Source organism: Microcaecilia unicolor, chromosome 1 (genome assembly GCF_901765095.1).
Source record: "Microcaecilia unicolor chromosome 1, aMicUni1.1, whole genome shotgun sequence".
Lineage (NCBI taxonomy): Eukaryota > Metazoa > Chordata > Amphibia > Gymnophiona > Siphonopidae > Microcaecilia > Microcaecilia unicolor.
Window position 1 is genome coordinate 11654111 of NC_044031.1, and position 22406 is coordinate 11676516.

General features: G+C 47.4%; 1 protein-coding gene across 1 annotated transcript; it reads right to left on the reverse strand.

Moving 5' to 3' along the window:
* Window positions 1-768: 768 nt before the first annotated feature.
* LOC115460753 (zinc finger protein 271-like) lies at window positions 769-21445 on the reverse strand. Its single transcript, XM_030190504.1, has 3 exons — window positions 21412-21445; window positions 1177-3769; window positions 769-949 (listed from the first exon to the last, which is right to left on the reverse strand). Exons 1-3 carry the CDS (start codon window positions 21443-21445, stop codon window positions 769-771), a joined length of 2808 nt encoding a protein of 935 aa, XP_030046364.1.
* Window positions 21446-22406: the final 961 nt, after the last annotated feature.

Sequence of the window (22406 nt, forward strand, 5' to 3'; positions counted from 1 at the left end):
TACCCTTGCCGAGTAATCTTGAAAGCATAATATTTTTTGGCCTTCATATGAAAGAGCCAGCTCGCAAGGCTTGTAATATTGCTTGTTTGTGTCCATAATGCAGTATTCTCATAATCACAGCACGCTGCTTAGCCGGGTGTTGCCTGCGTGGGCCTACCCTGTGTGCTCTCTCAACCCTCAAGGGCCCCGACAGATTATTACGTTTTAAAGTCTTAGGTAACCAATTTTCAAGGAAGCTCACCAGTTCTGAGTCCTTTAATTGTTCTGGGAGGCCAATCAGTCTCAAATTATTATTCCTGGAGCAATTTTCCAAGTCATCCAACTTCATTTCCAGCTCCAGCAACTTTTTCTTCGTTGCTCCTGCAGGCTCCATCAACCGATCCTCCAAATCACGGATTCTTTGTTGCATCTGGTCCAGATCTAAATGAAATCTGTCTAATCTTTCATGAGCCGCCTCCGCCCGATCATACAAAGCCTGAAACTTCTTGTCCAATGCTGCTTCAACTGCTGCAGTAACCTCCGCCGTTCATGCTGAGCAAAAAGTGCAGTCCAGCGGAACCTGCGCGTCTGCCATTTTGCTTTCAGTCGTTTTTCCTCTCTCCTTTCCGTTGTACTTTAGCTGCCATTCCGAGGCCAGGCACTAGCGATATTATCATCAACACTTGCCTGCTCCTTAAGGGTAACTGCACCAAGGCTGTAATGTCGGTAAGAGCGCTGTAAAGCTGGATTATAGTGTTAGATTAGGGGGAAGTGCAGGAGCTCCGCTTTTCAGCAACCTCTCCCCAGAATGGCACCACGTGACCCCCCATGGTTGTTTTGGTGTCTTATAAGTTTTGTTTTCTGAATGAAGCTTTTACCACACTCGGTACATGTAAATGGCTTCTCTCTTGTGTGGATTCTCTGATGTATGATCAATGTTCTCTTCTCATTAAAGCTTTTACCACACTCACTGCATGTAAATCGTTTCACTCCAGAACGGATCGTCTGGTATGAGTGTTTCCTTCTGAATAAAGCACATACCACACTCAGGTTATGTAAATCGTTTCTCTGGTGTTGGTCAATATTTCCTTGTCATTACAGCTTTTGTCACACTCACTGAGCGAAAATCATTTCCCTCCTGAATGGATTTTCTGGTGTATTCTGAGTGTTTGCCTCCACATGAAGCTTTTACCACACTCAATACACTTAAATGGCTTTTCTCCTGTATGGATTCTCTGATGTATGGTCAGTGTTTTCTTCTCACTAAAGCTTTTACCACACTCACTACATGTGAATGGCTTTTCTCCTGAGTGGATTCTCTGATGTTTGGTCAGTGTTTTCTTCTCAGTAAAGCTTTTACCACACTCACTACATGTAAACGGATTCTCCCCTGTGTGGATTCTCTGGTGTGTGATCAGTGTTCTCTTCTCAGTAAAGCTTTTACCACACTCACTACATGTAAATGGCTTCTCCCCTGTATGGATTTTCTGGTGTGTGATCAGTGTTCTCTTCTCAGTAAAGCTTTTACCACACTCACTACATGTAAATGGCTTCCCTGTATGGATTTTCTGGTGTGTGATCAGTGTTCTCTTCTCAGTAAAGCTTTTACCACACTCACTACATGTAAATGGCTTCTCCCCTGTATGGATTTTCTGGTGTACTTTGAGTGTTTCCTTCCACATGAAGCTTTTACCACACTCTATACATTTAAATGGCTTTTCTCCTATATGGATTTTCTGGTGTCTGATCAGTGTTTCCTTTTTAATAAAGCTTTTAACACACTCACTACATTTAAATGGCTTCTCCCCTGTGTGGATTCTCTGGTGTGTGATCAGTGTTCTCTTCTCACTAAAGTTTTTACCACACTCACTACATGTAAACAGCTTCTCACCTGTATGTCTTCTATGGTGTATGGTCAGATATCTCCTTACACTAAAGCTTTTACCACACTGACTACATATAAATGGTTTCTCTCCTGTATGGATTTTCTGGTGGGTGATCAGCGTTTCCTTTTTACTAAAGCGTTTACCACACTCACTACATGTAAATGGCTTCTCCCCTGTGTGGATTCTCTGATGTATGGTCAGTGTTTTCTTCTCAGTAAAGCTTTTACCACACTCACTACATGTAAACGACTTCTCACCTGCATGTCTTCTGTGGTGTATGGTCAGATATCTCCTTACACTAAAGCTTTTACCACACTGACTACATATAAATGGCTTCTCTCCTGTATGGAGTTTCTGGTGTGTGATCAGTGTTGCCTTTACACTAAAGCTTTTACCACACTCACTACATGTAAATGGCTTCTCTCCTGTACAGATTTTCTGGTGTTTGATCAGTGTTCCCTTTAAACTAAAGCTTTTACCACAGTCACTACATGTAAATGGCTTCTCTCCTGTATGGATTTTCTGGTGTCTGATCAGTGCTTCCTTTAAAGTAAAGCTTTTACCACAGTCACTACATGTAAATGGCTTCTCTCCTGTATGGATTTTCTGGTGTTTGATCAGTGTTCCCTTTAAACTAAAGCTTTTACCACAGTCACTACATGTAAATGGCTTCTCACCTGTGTGGATTCTCTGGTGTCTGGTCAATGTTCTCTTCTCGGTAAAGCTTTGACCACACTCATTACATGTAAATGGCTTCTCACCTGTGTGGATTCTCTGGTGTATGGTCAGTGTTGGCTTTGCAGTAAAGCTTTTACCACACTCAGTACAAGTAAATGGTTTCCCTCTTGTGTGGAGTCTCTGATGTTCTGTGAGTTCTACCTTCTGCCTGAAACTCTTATTACATTCAGTGCAGGTAAATAGTTTCATTCCTGTGCGGATTCTCCCGTGTCCAGCGCGTGCTCCCTTCTGACTGAAGCTTTTACCACAATCAGTAGATGTAAATGGTTTCACTACTGAATGAAGTCTCTTGAGCATTGTGAGGTTTCCTTCCCAACAAGCACTTTTACCACTGTCAGCAGAAGTATATAATTTCTCATTTTTCTTGATTTCCTGGTATTTTGAGAGATTTGCCTTACTACAAAATATTATTTCAGATTTAGTGGAAGTGTCCGATTCCTCATCCATTTGAGTTTTTTGATGATCTGTGACTGCTTCCTCTTGACTAAAGCTTTTCTGACATTCAGCACTGGAAACTGAGCTCTGTCCTTGGTGGAAATGTTCTTCCTTGTTGGAGCTTTTCTCACATCCAGGACATGAAGATATTCTCTCATCAGTGGTGTTTTTCTTCTGTTTTGTAATGTCTGCTTTGTTGATAAAGCATTTCCCATGTTCTGTATTTGTACACATTCTAGTTTCTTTATTAGATTTTTCATGTTGCATTAGCTTTTTCTTTCTACTGAAACCTTTCCCACATTCAGAGCCTGTAAAATGTTTCTCTTTTATGACTGTTTTCTGTTGTCCCTGTAGTTCTCTCTTTTGACTGACATTTTCCCCACTGTCCGTACATGAAGACGGTCTCTCGTCAGTATCAGATCTGTGATGTGATTTTAGAATGAGATGATTGCTAAGGAATATCTCACAAATATCACAGGAACAGCTTTGATCTCTCGTCTGGTTTCTCTCCTCTTCCCCTGTCTGTTTGAGATTACTGGTACTGTTTTCACACAGAGCTGAGTCTCCTGGTGAAGGTTTTTGTTTATTTTGATTGTTTCCCTTTTCTCCCCAGTCAGAACAGGAAGGAGTCTCCTCTTTCTCTCTTTCTGGTAACACCTTTTCCCCTTCAGGCTTCTCACTGAGCTTCCAGTTATGTGTCTCTGTATTACTATTTTTAGGCTCCTCTTTTTCTAAATAAAAAAACAGTATTGTGTATTATTACAGGAAAAGACATAAAAAAACAAAGCTACAATCCAAACGTATCACAGGCACAAAAGCAACAATGATGAGCCAGTAATTATTAAATTGTAACATGGACAAACAATCCACCTAAAGCCGCCTAGGTAAACATTTTTTATATATTTTTAAGGGAGGAGTTTATGGGGTGCTATGTGTTTTTTGTTCTTAGTTAGGTGCATAGGGTATTATAAGAAGATTCTTATATTCCCTTTATTTGTGTTTATCTTTAAGGCGATTGTTTGTCCATTTTACAATTTATAATTTTACCCCTGAATGCCGAAACATGTTGGGCTGACGAACTAATAGAAAAACTATTATAAGGCTGTTTGGATTCCTTAAAGGATTTTAAGAAACAATTACCGGCTCGTCACTGTTGCATAAGTACATAAGTATTGCAATACTGGGACAGACCAAAGGTCCATTAAACCCAGTATCCTGTTTCCAACAGTGGCCAATCCAGGTTACAAATACCTGGCAAGATCCCAAAAAAGTACAAAACATTTTATGCTGCTTATCCCAGAAATAAGCAGTGGATTGTCCCCAAGTCCATTTTAATAATGGTCTATGGATTTTTCCTTTAGGAAGCCGTCTAAACCTTTTTTTAAACCCCTGCTAAGCTAACTACCATTACCACATTCTTTGGCAATGAATTCCAGAGTTTAATTACAGGTTGAGTGAAGAAAATGTTTCTCCGATTTGTTTTAAATTTACTACTTTGCACCTTCATTGCATGCCCCCTAGTCCTAGTATTTTTGGAAAGATTAAACAAGATGCTTCACATCTACCCTTTCCACTCCACTTTGCTATTGTGTAGTATCTGTAGTATCTGAGTAGTTACAGTCACACATCGAACGAATATATGAAATTGATAGATCGATGTGTAAGAGGTTATGACTGATGAGGATTCTCGCCAGCGTGAACTGAATGTCAGACACACAGAGCAGAGCGGTCAGCTAGTTTAGTTTTGAGTGTAAACAGCTGTGACCGGGAGTCTGAAGTCTTTTCCTCTATAACTAATTGCAGTTGCCATATTGGAGTAAAAACTTGTTCCCATTCATGTTTATGTAGTAGTGCATTGCAAGAACAAGTACCAAAGAGATTGTTTATTGTAGGAGGAGAACAATTTATTTTTATTTTTATTATTTTATTTATGCATTTTCAAATATTACATTCATATTATACAAATGTTAGAATCTAGATATAATTTTTAGGTAATCAAACAAAACTCTTCTTTTCCATATCTATATCTATATCTATATCTATATCTATATCTATATATATATATATATATATATATATATACACTAGTAAAAGAAGCCCCTTTCAGAGCAAATGAAACGGGCGCTAGCAAGGTTTTCATCGCCAACACCTTCCTCCCTCCCTGGCCAACCCCTTCGTTGTTCTGGCATTGCTCCGCCCCCAACGTCATGACGTTAGATGCTAGGGCGGGGCCCGGAGCGATTTCCCACCCACCCCCGCCTCCCTCCTCCCTCCCTGCCAACCCCTTCGTTGTTCTGCCATTGCTCCGCCCTCGAGGGCGGGGCCCGGAACAATTTCCCACCCACCCCCGCCTCCCTCCCTGCCAACCCCTTCGTTGTTCTGCCATTGCTCCGCCCTTGAGGGCGGGGCCCGGAGCGATTTTGGTGGCTTCACCACCACGAACCATCGAACCTTTTTGAAGGAAGTCAGAGCTTGGCTTCACTGACGTCAGTGTCCTCAGAACGTTGAGGGTGAGTTTTATTATAGGAATGGTAACTAAACAACTCACAAACTATCTAAACAAGTACTCTATACTGCATGATGCCCAATCAGGATTCCGATCGAATCACAGCACAGAAACAGTATTAATTACCCTTATGACTAAATTCAAACAAATGATTGCAACCGGCAACAATATACTCCTCCTACAATTTGACATGTCAAGTGCCTTCGACATGGTTGACCACGGAATCCTATTACACATACTTGAATATTTTGGCATTGGAGGAAATGTCCTAAACTGGTTCAAGGGGTTCCTAACCCAGCGTTCATATCAAGTCACATCAAAGTCAGCCACGTCTGCCGCATGGACACCTGAATGTGGAGTTCCACAAGGATCACCCCTCTCACCAACCATTTTCAACCTAATGATGATTCCCTTGGCAAAACTCCTATCTAACCATAACCTCAACCCATATATATACGCCGATGATGTAACAATATACATCCCTTTCAAACAAGACATCAAAGAAATCTTCAATGAAATCAACCAAAGTCTGCACATCATGAACACCTGGGCAGATGCATTTCGTTTGAAACTAAATGCAGAAAAAACCCAATGCCTGATACTTACCTCCCAATACAACACGAATGAATTTACCGCTATAAACACACCAAAACTAAACCTTCCAATCTCAGAAACGTTAAAAATCCTTGGAGTCACTATCGACCGACACCTAACACTCGAAACCCATGCAAACAACACAACCAAAAAGATGTTCTACTGCATGTGGAAACTGAAAAGAATAAGACCATTCTTCCCAAGATCCGTCTTTCGCAGCCTAGTGCAATCCCTCGTACTCAGCCATCTGGACTACTGCAACTCACTATACGCAGGCTGCAAAGAGCAAATACTGAGGAAACTTCAAACAGCCCAGAATACAGCAGCCAGACTCATCTTCGGAAAACCAAAATATGAAAGTGCAAAACCCTTACGAGAGAAACTACACTGGCTCCCACTCAAGGAACGCATTACTTTTAAAGTATGCACATTAGTCCACAAAATCATTCACGGCAAAGCCCCAGCCTACATGTCTGAGTTAACAGACTTACCACCCAGAAACGCTAAAAGATCATCCCGAACTTTCCTCAACCTCCACTTCCCTAACTGCAAGGGCTTGAAATACAAAGCGCTGCACGCGTCAACCTTTTCTTACATGAGCACGCAGTTCTGGAACACACTGCCGCGCAACCTGAAAACGATCTTCGAACAAACCACCTTCCGCAAATTATTGAAGACACATCTTTTTGCTAAAATCTACGGAAAGAACCAAAACACATAAAGTCCACACTCACTGTTCAGTAATGCATCAATACATCCACTTCTGAATTCTCATCCCCCGAAATCTCAACACACTCATACCTTTACCCACAGAGGAATGTATACCATTTGTTTTCTTGTTATTATATATTGCCCTTTAGCTTCCCGTTGTTTCCTTCCAATGTTTCACTGTTCTTTTCCATTGCTACATTCCTTAACGACATTTGATTTTGTCTCGTATAACTCTTCACAATGTAATCCATAACCAAATTCTAACAAATTGTATTTCCATTATTCATAATGTATTGTAAGCCACACTGAGCCCGCAAAAAGGTGGGAAAATGTGGGATACAAATGTAATAAAATAAATATATATATATATATATATATAAGGAGTGCTTAGCAAAAGAATAATATTATATATTGACCACAAATATTGGGGGATACAAGATAATAGAAATTTCAACAAAACAAATAAGAAATCCTAGATAATAAAAGGCACCTCCAACATTCTGAAGCTGACTGCATGGCTGAGGCATTCCTGCTCTCTGCACCCATCTCCTGAAATTGACATCACGTACTTCCGGGTTCGTCACAAGCAGAAGTGACCAACCACACGAGGTTTCTCGGCTTCAGAATGTTGGAGGTGCATTCTATTAAATAGGATTGGTCAGTTCCTTGAAGCACAGCCAGAGCTCAGCGTCCTGCACAGTAACGCTCAGACACCAGAGAGAGAGAGGGGGGGGGGGGGGGGGGGAGGGCCTGACACCAGAGAGAGGGAGGGAGGGAGGGAGGGCCTGACACCAGAGAGGGGGGGGGGGAGGTATCTCTGTCACACACACACTCTCTCTCTCACATACACTCTCTCTCACAGTCAATGTCTTTCTCTCTCTCACTCTCACACACTGTCTCACACACTCACACACTTTATGTCTCACACATTCACTCTCTATGTGTCACACAGTCACTCATACACTCTCTTGGTATCATACACTCAGTCTCACAGAGAGTCTGTGTCTCACACACTCTCTCTCGCACACACTGTATCTGTGTGAAACACACACTCTCTCTCTCACACTGTCTCACATATGCACTTGCACACACTCTCATCCTCACCCACACACTCTCTCACAGACACACTCGCACCCAGACTTACGCTCTCTCTCTCTCTCTCACACACACACACTCGCACCCAGACTCACTCTCTCTCTCACACACTCGTACATTCACTCTCACTATCACACACTCGTACATTCACTCTCACTCTCACATACACTCTCTCAAACATACACACTCCGAGGGAAAACCCTGCTGGCGCCCGTTTCATTTGTGTCAGAAACGGGCCTTTTTTTTACTAGCTTTATATAAATCAATCAGAGAGGAAGAGCACAATTAACACTCCAGCAGGTTTTAACAGCGTATTATCCTGTGAGACTATTCAGGCTGAAACATTCCCTTTTTCTTTAGCAATTATATATTCTTGCATTTTCTTTGGATCAAGGAATACGTAATTTACATTACTTATAGATACCAAGCATCTACATGGATATTTCAAAACATAAGTACCACCTAAGGCTAGAATTTTAGGTTTTAAAGCCATAAATTCTCACCTTCTTTTTTGTGTATCTCTATTCAAAACAGGAAATATCTGAACTTTTTCACCAAAGAATTTTGCATTCATATGTCTAAAGTATAATCGAAATATATTATTCCTATCTGACTCAAATGCAAATGAAACTAGAAGAGTTGTTCGTTATCACTTCCAATGAGCTTTCCAGGAAATCAGTAATATTAAGTTCAGGTTGGGGTTCTAAAGCACGAGACTTGATTCCTTGAATATATTGTGCTCTAACGATGGGTGGAAAACCCTCCGTTAGAAAGGATAATACTTCCCCAAAATATCTTTTGAGCATATCAATTGCTGGAATCAAGGGTGCTTTTGGAAAATTAAGGAACCTTAAATTGTTCCTTCTCCCTTGATTATCAAGATATTCTAGTTTCTTTACCAGAATATCCCTGTCCTTAATCACAGTCCCAGTTAAATTTTGCAAAGTCTTAACTTCTCCATCTAGCACTCCAATTTTTTCTTCATTTTTTCGAACTTTGCCAGTCAAAAGATCTTGAGACTGTTTTATAAGTAACACTTCTTCTTTAATTGTGTCTGTTACCTGAATTAGGGTATTATTCAGTTCCTAAATAGCGTCCCACAAGTTCTTCAAAGATATCACTGCTGGTTTGGTAGCTCCACGAGTTTCTCGAGAAGAAGAACCCAGTTTACAGGAAGGAGTAGGTTTGTCCACCCTCTTGTTCCAGTTAGATGGTATCACTGGAGTTGATACAGCGGCCGGTCCTCCTCCCACTGCTTGGAGGCTTGACTCGTCGGTCAGCAACTCCTGCTGTAAGCCTGCCGCCAGTATACTGCTTCCAGGTCCTAGGGGTGCTGTGAGTGAAAGCGGACTTAGAGAAGCCGCTTCTACGCTGCAGTCCGACACAGGAATGTCAGATCTATACTGCGCGGGTGTTTGCAACTCAAGCCTTTGAACTCCAAACTGCTCCAATGTCGGCTGTCGGGGAACGGGATCCGCGGGGGTGGAGGTCAGTACCCACGTTTTTTTTTTGTTACATTTGTACCCCGCGCTTTCCCACTCATAGCAGGTTCAATGCGGCTTACATGGGGCAATGGAGGGTTAAGTGACTTGCCCAGAGTCACAAGGAGCTGCCTGTGCCTGAAGTGGGAATCGAACTCAGTTCCTCAGTTCCCCAGGACCAAAGTCCACCACCCTAACCACTAGGCCACTCCGTTTTCCCTTTCCTTTTCTCCATGTTGTTCCTCGGGTTAGGAAATTAGTTCGCTGATAGTTTTGAGTGGAGGTTGGGAGCTCACAAACTTAAATCCTCTCTGGACGCCATCCTGTCCCTCCAAGAAGAACAATTTAACAAGTTTAAGGGCCGTAGGGTTGCCATGCGGGAAATCAAAACTACCGCCTGGCATACCCGGGGGTAGTTCTGAGTTTGCCATGTGCCATTTTCCACGTCAGAAAACATTTTTCTATTCTCAGAGGACAAGCAGGCTGCTTGTTCTCACTGATGGGTCAACGTCCACGGCGGCCCAGGAATGGCAATTTTCCGGAGAAAAACAAACAAAACTTTGCCAGAGCCTTCCAGCGCGTGAGGTGCGCGCGGCCGTCTTCCCGCCCATCGCGTGAAGGTCCCGCTCAGTTTTTTCTTTTTCCGCGGTGGAGAGTGGCTGCTTGTCGGTCCCTCTCTTCGAGCCCAGAGGAAAGAGCCTTCGTGTGTTTTGAGAGTTATTCTCTCTCTTTTGTTTCCTTTTACTTCTTCCCCCTGCCTTCAAAACTAAAGAAAAAAAAAAAAGACAGAGAATCCTTTATTTCTTAGTTTGGCCCCTTTAAGTTTCCTTTTGTTTTCGTCACGGCCTTCTTAGGCCGTGTGTACGCGTTTTCTCATTTTTGTGCCCTTTTCTTTGGCACAATCGCAAATTTTTAACTTTGCCGCCACTATTTTTCTGTCCATCCTGCTTATAATCAAAAGTGATCACTGGCCATCTTCCAACACAAATCGGGAGATGGCCGGCGATTTTTTAAAAGCGGCGAAATCAGTATAATCGAAAGAGGCATTTTTGACAGCACTGCCGCTTTCCCGTCGCTTCGCCGGCAAAAGTTCAAGGGGGCGTGTCGGTAGATTAGCGAAGGCGGGACATGGGCGGGCATGGGCATGGCTACCAGATGGCCGGCTTTCGCCGATAATGGAAAAAAAAAAGCGGCGTTAAGCAGTATTTCGCCGGGTTTACTTGGTCCTTTTATTTTCACGACCAAGCCTCAAAAAGGTGCCCCAACTGACCAGATGACCACTGGAGGGAATGGGGGATGACCTCCCGATACTCCCCCAGTGGTCACCAACCCCCTTCCATACTAAAAAAATAAAACTAAAAACCTTTTTTGCCAGCCTGTATGCCAGCCTCAAATGCCGTACCCACCTCCATGACAGCAGAATGTGTTGTATCCTCCGACAGCCTTTCCCTGGTTGCGATGTGGCTCTCGGGCAAGTGTGACACCTTTTCTGTTAGGTGCCCTGCAGAGTCACATTAGCAATGCATTGTGTTGGGTGTAGGGTACTGGGCTCTACTCCCATGGTGCTTTTCCCCCCTGCTAACTGGGTCAGAGTGTGCCCTGTTTTGTTTCCTGTTGTAGTCCATGTGGTAGTGGCCATTTTTGTAAGCCAGTTTTATTTCCCTTTCCTGTGTTACCCAGGTTAGAGAACGTAGTTCTTACCTTGAATGGTGCTGAAAGAGGGCATTGTACACCATTGTGCCAGCTCTGACCTACTGCTAATCTTAGTACCAGGGGACTTTTTGCCAGTGGGGCACAACCTCTGATCTGCAGTTAACTGTGAGTAAACGTGGTTCTCCGAGGACAAGCAGGCTGCTTGTTCTCACTGATGGGTGACGTCCACGGCAGCCCCTCCAATCGGAAACTTCACTAGCAAAGTCCTTTGCTAGTCCTCGCGCGCCCGCGCGCACCACGCATGCGCGGCCGTCTTCCCGCCCGAAACCGGCTCGAGCCGGCCAGTCTTCTTTTGTCCGCACTCGGTACGGTCGTTTTTTCGCCGTGTCGAGCCCCGGAGAGTCGACCTCGCGCGTCCAAAGTTTTTTTGAGCGTGTTTTTTCTTCGGAAAAGCTTTCTTCTAGTGCGGGAAGTGCTCCGGAAACCCTCCCCGGGTTTCGTGTCAATCCTCCCCGTACTTCCAACTTTTTGCCCCGATAAGTTTTCTTTCGTCGTCGGGGTAGGCCTCTTTCGGCCTCGGTCGAGATTTTTTCTCCCTCTAAATTTTGGTGCTTCAATTTTCGCCATTTCGGCTTTTGATTTCGCCGGCGTGATTTTTCCGCCCATGACATCGAAGCCTTCCAGCGGCTTCAAGAAGTGCACTCAGTGCGCCCGGGTTATCTCGCTCACTGATCGACACTCGTCGTGTCTTCAGTGTCTGGGGGCTGAGCACCGCCCTCAGAACTGCAGTCTGTGTTCCCTGCTTCAAAGGCGGACTCAGGTAGCGAGACTAGCCCAGTGGAACGTGTTGTTCTCGGGCTCTTCGTCGGCATCGGCACCGGGATCTTCGAGTGCATCGACGTCGTCAGCGTCCAGACCATCTTCCTCGGCCGCCCTTGCATCGAGTGCATCGAGGCATCGGGCCTCTGCATCGGCGCCGAGACATCGGATAGCTGCATCGACGTCGGTGGTACCGGGACCTCGTCTCCTGATGTCGTCGGACAGTGGTGCATCGAGTGGAGTGCAGGTGAGGGCTGTCCATTCCCCTGCTGGTGGCGGTGAGCCCTCGGGTGGGTCTCCTCCTACCCTGAGGGCTCCTGCGGTACAGCCCCCCCGAGATCGACCCTCTTCGGTCTCGGCCCCGAGGAAGCGACGGATGGATTCTACGTCCTCCTCGTCGGTGCCGGGGAGCTCCGGTGACATGCTTCGGAAGAAATCGAAGAAGCATCGACACCGGTCTCCTCCCCGTGTCGGCACCGAGAGCTCTGGGTCGCTGAGGGATTCGGCACCCAGCAGGCATCGGCACTGAGAGGACCGCTCACCCTCTGTTCAAGAGGTGTCGATGCGCTCCACTCTGGACAGCCCGGAACAGCCTCCTCGCCCGGAACAGGTTCTGACGTCGACGCCTGCATCGACCTCTCAGCCTTTTTCTGCAGCCACTCTGAACGAGAGCCTCCGGGCCGTTCTCCCAGAGATTCTGGGAGAGCTGTTGCGCCCTACCCCTCCGGTACCGGCGGTGCTTGCGCCTCCGGTACCGTTGAGCGTGGCGCCGGCTGGCCCATCGCCCAGGTTGAGGTCCCCGACGTCGGTACCGCGTGCGGTGCCGACCGCGGCCACCTCCCAGGAGGGCTCCCCGACTACGTCGGCGGAGGGAGCTTCACCGATGCGGGCGAGGGAGTCTTCCTCTCGACGCCCCCGTCGTGGACGTGGTTCCACTGAGTCGAGCAGGGCGAGGTTGCAGACACAGGTTCGGGAACTTGTGTCTGACACCGAGGGTGAGGCCTCGTGGGAGGAAGAGGAAGACCCCAGATATTTCTCTGACGAGGAGTCTGAGGGTCTTCCGTCTGATCCCACTCCCTCTCCTGAAAGGCAGCTTTCTCCTCCTGAGAGCCTGTCTTTCGCTTCCTTTGTCCGGGAGATGTCTACGGCCATCCCCTTCCCGGTGGTTGTGGAGGACGAGCCCAGGGCTGAAATGTTTGAGCTCCTGGACTATCCTTCTCCACCTAAGGAAGCGTCCACTGTTCCCTTGCACCATGTCCTAAAAAAGACATTGCTTGCGAACTGGACAAAACCCTTAACTAATCCCCACATTCCCAAGAAGATCGAGTCCCAGTACCGGATCCATGGGGACCCAGAGCTGATGCGCACTCAGTTGCCTCATGACTCTGGAGTTGTGGATTTGGCCCTAAAGAAGGCTAAGAGTTCTAGGGAACATGCTTCGGCGCCCCCGGGCAAGGACGCTAGAACCTTAGACTCCTTTGGGAGGAAGGCCTACCATTCCTCTATGCTCGTGTCCAAGATCCAGTCTTACCAGCTCTACACGAGCATACACATGCGGAACAATGTGCGGCAGTTGGCGGGCTTGGTTGATGCTCTTCCCCCCGAGCAAGCCAAGCCTTTTCAGGAGGTGGTCAGGCAGCTGAAGGCGTGCAGAAAATTCCTGGCCAGAGGAGTTTATGACACTTTTGATGTTGCGTCCAGGGCCGCTGCTCAAGGTGTGGTGATGCGCAGGCTCTCATGGCTGCGTGCCGCCGACCTGGAGAATAGACTCCAGCAGCGGATTGCGGACTCGCCTTGCCGTGCGGACAATATTTTTGGCGAAAAAGTTGAACAGGTGGTAGAGTCTCTCCACCAGCGGGACACCGCATTCGACAAATTCGCCCGCCGGCAGCCTTCAGCCTCTACCTCTACAGGTAGACGATTTTTCGGGGGAAGGAAGACTGTTCCCTACTCTTCTGGCAAGCGTAGGTACCATCCTCCTTCCCGACAGCCTGCGGCCCAGGCTAAGCCCCAGCGCGCTCGCTCTCGTCAGCAGCGTGCGACTCAGCAAGGCCCCGCGGCTCCCCAGCAAAAGCAAGGGGCGAGCTTTTGACTGGCTCCAGCAGAGCATAGCCGACATCCAAGTGTCCGTGCCGGGCGACCTGCCAGTCGGAGGGAGGTTGAAAGCTTTTCACCAAAGGTGGCCTCTCATAACCTCCGATCAGTGGGTTCTGTAAATAGTCCGGCAGGGATACACCCTCAATTTGACATCAAAACCTCCAAATTGTCCACCGGGAGCTCAGTCTTACAGCTTCCAACACAAGAAGGTACTTGCAGAGGAACTCTCCGCCCTTCTCAGCGCCAATGCGGTCGAGCCCGTGCCATCCGGGCAAGAAGGGCTGGGATTCTATTCCAGGTACTTCCTTGTGGAAAAGAAAACAGGGGGGATGCGTCCCATCCTAGACCTAAGGGCCCTGAACAAATATCTCGAAAAAGAAAAGTTCAGGATGCTTTCCCTGGGCACCCTTCTCCCCATGATTCAGCAAAACGATTGGCTATGCTCTCTGGACTTGAAGGATGCCTACACACACATCCCGATACTGCCAGCTCACAGACAGTATCTGCGATTTCAGGTGGGCACACGCCACTTCCAGTACTGTGTGCTACCCTTTGGGCTCGCCTCTGCGCCCAGGGTGTTCACAAAGTGCCTAGCTGTGGTAGCAGCGGCACTCCGCAGGCTGGGGGTGCACGTGTTCCCATATCTCGACGATTGGCTGGTAAAGAACACATCAGAGGCAGGAGCCCTGCAGTCCATGCGGATGACTATTCGCCTACTGGAACTACTGGGGTTTGTGCTAAATTATCCAAAGTCCCACCTTCTCCCAGCGCAGAGACTCGAATTCATAGGAGCTCTGCTGGATTCTCGGACGGCTCGCGCCTATCTCCCAGAGACGAGAGCCAACAACTTGTTGTCCCTCGTCTCGCGGGTGCGAGCGTCCCAGCAGATCACAGCTCGGCAGATGTTGAGATTGCTGGGCCACATGGCCTCCACAGTTCATGTCTCCCATGGCCCGCCTTCACATGAGATCTGCTCAATGGACCCTGGCCTCTCAGTGGTATCAGGCCGCAGGAGGTCTAGAGGACGTGATCCACCTGTCCACGAGTTTTCTCGACTCCCTGTATTGGTGGACGATTTGCTCCAATTTGACTCTGGGACGTCCCTTCCAAATTCCTCAGCCACAAAAAGTGCTGACCACGGATGCGTCCCTCCTGGGATGGGGAGCTCATGTCGAAGGGCTCCACACCCAAGGAAGCTGGTCCCTCCAGGAACGCGATCTGCAGACCAATCTTCTGGAGTTACGAGCGATCTGGAACGCTCTGAAGGCTTTCAGAGATCGGCTGTCCCACCAAATTATCCAAATTCAGACAGACAACCAGGTTGCCATGTACTATGTCAACAAGCAGGGGGGCACCGGATCTCGCCCCCTGTGTCAGGAAGCCGTCAGCATGTGGCTCTGGGCTCGCCGTCAAGGCATGGTGCTCCAAGCCACATATCTGGCAGGCGTAAACAACAGTCTGGCCGACAGGTTGAGCAGGATCATGCAACCTCACGAGTGGTCGCTCAACTCCCGAGTGGTGCGCCAGGTCTTCCAAGCGTGGGGCACCCCCTTGGTAGATCTCTTCGCATCTCGAGTGAACCACAAAGTCCCTCAGTTCTGTTCCAGGCTTCAGGCCCACGGCAGACTGGCATCGGATGCCTTCCTCCTGGATTGGGGGGAGGGCCTGCTGTATGCTTATCCTCCCATCCCTTTGGTGGGGAAGACTTTGTTGAAACTCAAGCAAGACCGAGGCACCATGATTCTGATTGCTCCCTTTTGGCCGCGTCAGATCTGGTTCCCTCTTCTTCTGGAGTTGTCCTCCGAAGAACCGTGGAGATTGGAGTGTTTTCCGACCCTCATCACACAGGACGAAGGGGCTCTTCTGCATCCCAACCTCCAGTCGCTGGCTCTTACGGCCTGGATGTTGAGGGCGTAGACTTTGCCTCTTTGGGTCTGTCAGAGGGTGTCTCCCGCATCTTGCTTGCTTCCAGGAAAGATTCCACTAAGAGGAGTTACTTCTTCCATTGGAGGAGGTTTGCCGTCTGGTGTGACAGCAAGGCCTTAGATCCTCGCTCTTGTCCTACACAGACCCTGCTTGATTACCTTCTGCACTTGTCTGAGTCTGGTCTCAAGACCAACTCCGTAAGGGTTCACCTTAGTGCGATTAGTGCATACCATTACCGTGTGGAAGGTAAGCCGATCTCAGGACAGCCTTTAGTTGTTCGCTTCATGAGAGGTTTGCTTTTGTCAAAGCCCCCTGTCAAGCCTCCTACAGTGTCATGGGATCTCAATGTCGTTCTCACCCAGCTGATGAAACCTCCTTTTGAGCCACTGAATTCCTGCCATCCGAAGTACTTGACCTGGAAGGTCATTTTCTTGGTGGCAGTTACTTCGGCTCGTAGAGTCAGTGAGCTTCAGGCCCTGGTAGCCCAGGCCCCTTACACCAAATTTCATCACAACAGAGTAGTCCTCCGCACTCACCCTAAGTTTCTGCCAAAGGTCGTGTCGGAGTTCCATCTGAACCAGTCAATTGTCTTGCCAACATTCTTTCCCCGTCCTCATTCCTGCCCTGCTGAGCGTCAGCTGCACACATTGGACTGCAAGAGAGCATTGGCCTTCTATCTGGAGCGGACACAGCCCCACAGACAGTCCGCCCAATTGTTTGTTTCTTTTGATCCCAATAGGAGGGGAGTGGCTGTAGGAAAACGCATCATATCCAATTGGCTAGCAGATTGCATTTCCTTCACTTACGCCCAGGCGGGGCTGGCTCTTGAGGGTCATGTCACGGCTCATAATGTTAGAGCCATGGCTGCGTCGGTAGCCCACTTGAAGTCAGCCTCCATTGAAGAAATTTGCAAAGCTGCGACGTGGTCATCTGTCCACACATTCACATCTCATTACTGCCTGCAGCAGGATACCCGACGCGACAGTCGGTTCGGGCAGTCAGTTCTTCAGAACCTGTTTGGGCTTTAGGATCCAACTCCACCCCCCGAGGGCCCTGTTTGTTCTGTTCCAGGCTGCACTCTCAGTTAGTTGGTAAATTTTTTAGGTCAATCTCAGTTATGTCCTCGCCGTTGCGAGGCCCAATTGACCATGGTTGTTGTTTTGAGTGAGCCTGGGGGCTAGGGATACCCCATCAGTGAGAACAAGCAGCATGCTTGTCCTCGGAGAAAGCGAATGCTACATACCTGTAGAAGGTATTCTCCGAGGACAGCAGGCTGATTGTTCTCACAAACCCGCCCGCCTCCCCTTTGGAGTTGTGTCTTCCCTTGAAGTGTATTGTCTTGCTACATACTAGACTGGCCGGCTCGAGCCGGTTTCGGGCGCGCGAGGACTAGCAAAGGACTTTGCTAGTGAAGTTTCCGATTGGAGGGGCTGCCGTGGACGTCACCCATCAGTGAGAACAATCAGCCTGCTGTCCTCGGAGAATACCTTCTACAGGTATGTAGCATTCGCTTTATTTCAAGAAAGGACTTTTTCAGAGAGATTAGTCTTCTGGTGTGAACTGGTGTGCCAAAGTTATACAGCAGCAATAAGTCTTCGAGGCTGTATGCAGGTCCCTGGAGCAATTTTAGTGGGTGCAGTACATTTGTGGGTAGTGGGTTTGGGGGGCTCAGCTCCCAAAGTAAGGGAGCTATGCACGTGGTGGGAGCTTTTCTGAAGTCCACCGCAGTGACCCCTAGGGTGGCTGGTTGGTGTCCTGGCATGTCAGGGGGGCCAGTGCACTAAAAATGCTGGCTCCTCCCACGGCCAAATGCTTTGAATTTGGCTGGGGTTTGAGATGGCTGACATAACTTTCCATTATCGCTGAAAAACAAACCTGGCCGGGCTAAACCGTATTATCGAAAAAAAAGATGGCCGGCCATCTTTTTTGATAATACGGTTCTGGCCAGCTGTAGCGCTGCCGCCAACATAGATCGCCGGCGATCTATTTGGCCGGCGACGTTCGATTATGCCCCTCTATGTTAACAATACTATGTAAGCCACTTTGAGCCTGCAAACAGGTGGGAAAAGGTGGGATACAAATGCAATAAATAAATATAAGCACACAACTATGGAACGCATTACCAAAAGCCGTGAAAACAACATATAACCACCTGAAATTCCGGAAATTACTAAAAACTAACTAGTTCAAAAAGGAATACCTTAACAATACAACTTAAATGCCTTAACCCAACAACACAACAAAACCAAAGCTCATACTGGACATAACTTAATTCTTCTTCTTACGATTCCCCAATGTGTCTGTCACATGAACTTTACTTTACCACAACCTCACTTTGTATCTGTTATAACCGGTATTGGCGATCGTCTCTGCGGTACTATGTAAGCCACATTGAGCCTGCAAATAGGTGGGTAAATGTGGGATACAAATGTAACAAATAAATAAATAAAATAAATAATATATATTCTCTGGTCAATAGTTGTATTTCCTTTCTGAGTGGTTTTCTAGATAGGTAGTGCTAAATTTCAAAATCTTTTTTAAAGAAACAGGTTTTCAGAGCCTTACAAAAATGAGCGTAAATGAATCTCCCACCCTGATAAATTTTGGGAGGGAGTTCCACAGTGATGAAGATAGAAAGAAAAAGAGGCTCGGGTTGATTCCCACCTGCCTCTCGAGGGAGGTGGAATTACCAGCCTATTATCAATGAGTGAGTGTAAAGTTCGTGACGGAGTGTATGGAATAGTTAAGTTCGCAAGATAGGATGGCGTAGCTAAGTAAAGCACTTTATATGTAAGGATAAGAAACTTAAATAAATTTCTTAGATAGATCGGAATCCAATGAAGTTGACATAATAAAGGCGTAGCCTTATCGTATCTTGAGGCTCTACAAATTATACAAGCAGCTGTGTTTTGAATAGTTTGTAAATGTTTCAAATTGAATGTGGTAATGCCCTCATAAATGATATTACAATGATCAAGGTGTGTCGTAATGTAAGTACATAGTGAATTACTGTCTATTGTATTTCTGATAGAGCGTAATTGTCTTAAATGATAAAAGGACTTTTTTTTTTACTACTACTACTACTACTTAGAATTTCTATAGCGCTGCCAGGCTTACGCAGCGCTGTACAAGTTTAGACATGGGGAAGGACAGTCCCTGCTCAAGAGAGCTTACAATCTAATGGTAACAAGCTATGTAGCCAGTGTAGGTATCAGGAAAGGGAAAGGTGGTTAGGCGCCAAAAGCAAGGGAGAAGAGATGGGCCTTGAGTAAGGACTTGAAAATGGGCAGGGAGGGCGCACGGCGTATGGGCTCAGGAAGTCTGTTCCAGGCATAAGGTGATGCAAGGCAGAAGGGGCGGAGTCTGGAGTTAGCGGTGGTGGAGAAGGGTACAGATAGGAGTGATTTGTTCTGAGAGCGGAGGTTACGGGTGGGAACATACGGGGAGAGGAGGGTAGAGAGGTAATGGGGGGCTGCAGATTGAGTGCACTTGAAGGTCAATAGGAGAAGTTTGAACTGTATACGGTAGCGGATCGGGAGCCAGTGAAGCGACTTGAGGAGAGGGGTGATATGAGAGTATCGGTTCACGCGGTAGATAAGACGTGCGGCGGAATTTTGGACAGATTGAAGGGGGGATAGGTGGCTAAGCGGGAGGCCAGCGAGAAGGTTGCAATAGTCAAGACGAGAGGTAACGAGCGAGTGGACGAGGGTTCGGGTGGTCTATTTAGAGAGGAATGGGCGAATTTTGCTAATATTATAGAGGAAGAAGAGACAGGTCTTAGCTGTCTGCTGGATATGGGCAGAGAAGGAGAGGGAGGAGTCGAAAATGACTCCGAGATTGCCGGCTGAAGAGACGGGGAGGATGAGGGCGTTGTCAACAGAGACGGAAAGTGGGGGAAGAGGAGAAGAGGGTTTGAGTGGAAAGACAAGGAGTTCAGTCTTTGCCATGTTCAGTTTCAGATGCCGGTTGGACATCCAGGCAGCGATGTCTGAAAGGCAGGCCGAAACTTTGGTCTGGGTTTCGACTGTGATGTCGGGAGTGGAGAGGTAAAGCTGGGTGTCATCAGCATAGAGATGGTATTGGAATCCATGTGATGAGATCAACGAGCCCAGGGAAGAGGTGTATATCGAGAAAAGAAGCGGTCCAAGGACAGATCCTTGAGGGACCCCGACAGAGAGAGGGACGGGGGTGGAAGAAGAGCCGTTAGTAAATACTCTGAAGGTGTGTTGGGAAAGATACGAGGAGAACCAGGAGAGGACGGAGCCCTGGAATCCAAATGAGGACAGTGTGTCAAGAAGTAAATTATGATTGACGGTGTCAAAGGCGGCAGATAGGTCGAGGAGGATGAGGATGGAATAGTGACCTTTGGATTTGGCAAGGAACAGGTCATTGCAGACTTTAGAGAGTGCTGTTTCTGTTGTGTAGTGGGCGAAAGCCGGATTCAAGTGGGTCGAGGACGGCCTGAGAGGAGAGGAAGTCAAGGCAGCGGCTGTGGACAGCACATTCAAGTAATTTGGAGAGGAAGTGTAGCGGGAAAACTACGTGGTGAGGAATTGAGAACAAGGAGTCACCTCTTCCAAACGTTTACATAATTGTAAAAAAGTGCACAGGTACCATACGATGTTCTCATATCATAGCAGCAGGGGTGGACTGACCATTTGGGCAACTGGGCAGTGCCTGAGGGCCCAGAGAAGTGTATGTGGGGGGGGGGAGGCAATACTTCCTCCCCACATCTCTCTGTCCCCAAGTCTGGAACTCCCTCTATCTTACCCCTCTCCCGCTCCGACATTTCCCGTCTTCTGATATCTGATCATTGAACGATTGAGCTGAGTCTATAATCATATCTAAATATTTGACAGTTTGTACCAGAACAATTTGCCTGTCAAACAAAGTAGGGATTAAAGTTGGTACCAAACTGTGACCTGTTATCCGACAAGCTATTGTCTTTTCAGGATTTTGAGATAAATGCGCTGGGGTCGGGGGGAGGAGTATCAGAGACGGGAAATGTCGGAGTGGGAGAGGGGTAAGAGAGAGGGAGTTCCAGACTTGGGGACAGAGAGATGTGTGGAGGAAGTATTGCCTCCCCCCACATACACTTCTCTGGGCCCTCAGGCACTGCCCAGTTGCCCAAATGGTCAGTCAACCCCTGCTGCTATGATATGAGAACATCGTATGGTACCTGTGCACTTTTTTACAATTATGTAAACGTTTGGAAGAGGTGACTCCGTGTTCTCAATTCCTCACCACGTAGTTTTCCCGCTATTGAGTTCCAGGCCCAAGTGTTTATCTGGATACATATTGACCGACATAGTGGTCGTACATGGAATTTCCTTAAGAATATAAAGGACCGATTGGCTGGACTTGTTTGTGAATATTGTGTTACATAATAAATTTGGATTTTCTACATTGTCTGAAGACTATTTCCTTGTATCATCTTCGCTGTGTTCCCTGAGAAGGGATTTTAACAGGGGGCATACCAGGAAATCCTTACCTAGAGACATCAGGATCTCATAATTCTCCTTCATCACCTCCCTATAAAGCTCCTTCTGCTCTTCATCTAAATACTCCCACTCCTCCTGGGAGAAAGAGACAGTGATGTCCTCAAACGTCACCCGCATCTGAAACAGAAACACAGTCAGGGACACAAGGAGGTGCTCAGAATGCATTAGATTTGAGCTCCTGCTTTTGTGAATGCCGCCAATACATCTCTGCTCTCACTCCCTCGGTACATACAACCACCTACACACATCTACTCCCACCTATGGAATCCTCAAACTTCAGCCATGGTACTGCACTCACATGTTTCACCCATGGCACCCCCAGCTTGCCCTCCTTCTCCCTAGCCACACTTTCAGTGTTTACATCCCTCCTCAGCTTGCCCTTTTCATCCCCTCTCTCCCCAAGCTCTCCCTTCACCCTCCAGTAGTACTGCTTGACTTGACCCATTCATTACCTCTTATTTCCCTCCTTCCCCAATGCCCTACACAAGTGCTGCAGGCCAGTTCCTGCTCGTCAGCTGACTTTGACTGCTGAACTTGAACCGTGAGCCTCTACGGTGTCCCCCATGGTTCAAATTCAGCCATCAGAGCCAGGACGGCAGAGAAGCAGGACACAACCCAAACATGCAGCCATTCTCCTCCTTCTCCTCTGTTTGTGGTGAGTGTCAGGGACCTTGTGGGACACCTGTTATTCTCTGAGGACAAACAGGCTGATTGTTCTCACTGATGGGTCGGCGTCCACGGTGGCACAGGAACGGAGATTTTTTCCCAGCAAAAATCAGCAAACTTTGCGACAGCTTCCGGAACACGGGACAGAGGCACTGCGCATGCGCGGCCATTTTCCCGCCCGCGCACGTCCGTTCCCGCCTCAGTTTTTCTTTTTCCATGGAGGAGAGTGGCTGCGTGTTGGTCTCTCTCCCTCAGGCCCAGAGAAAGACTTCGGCATCTTTACATCGCCTCTTTGTCTTTTTCTTTTTTCCAGTTAAAA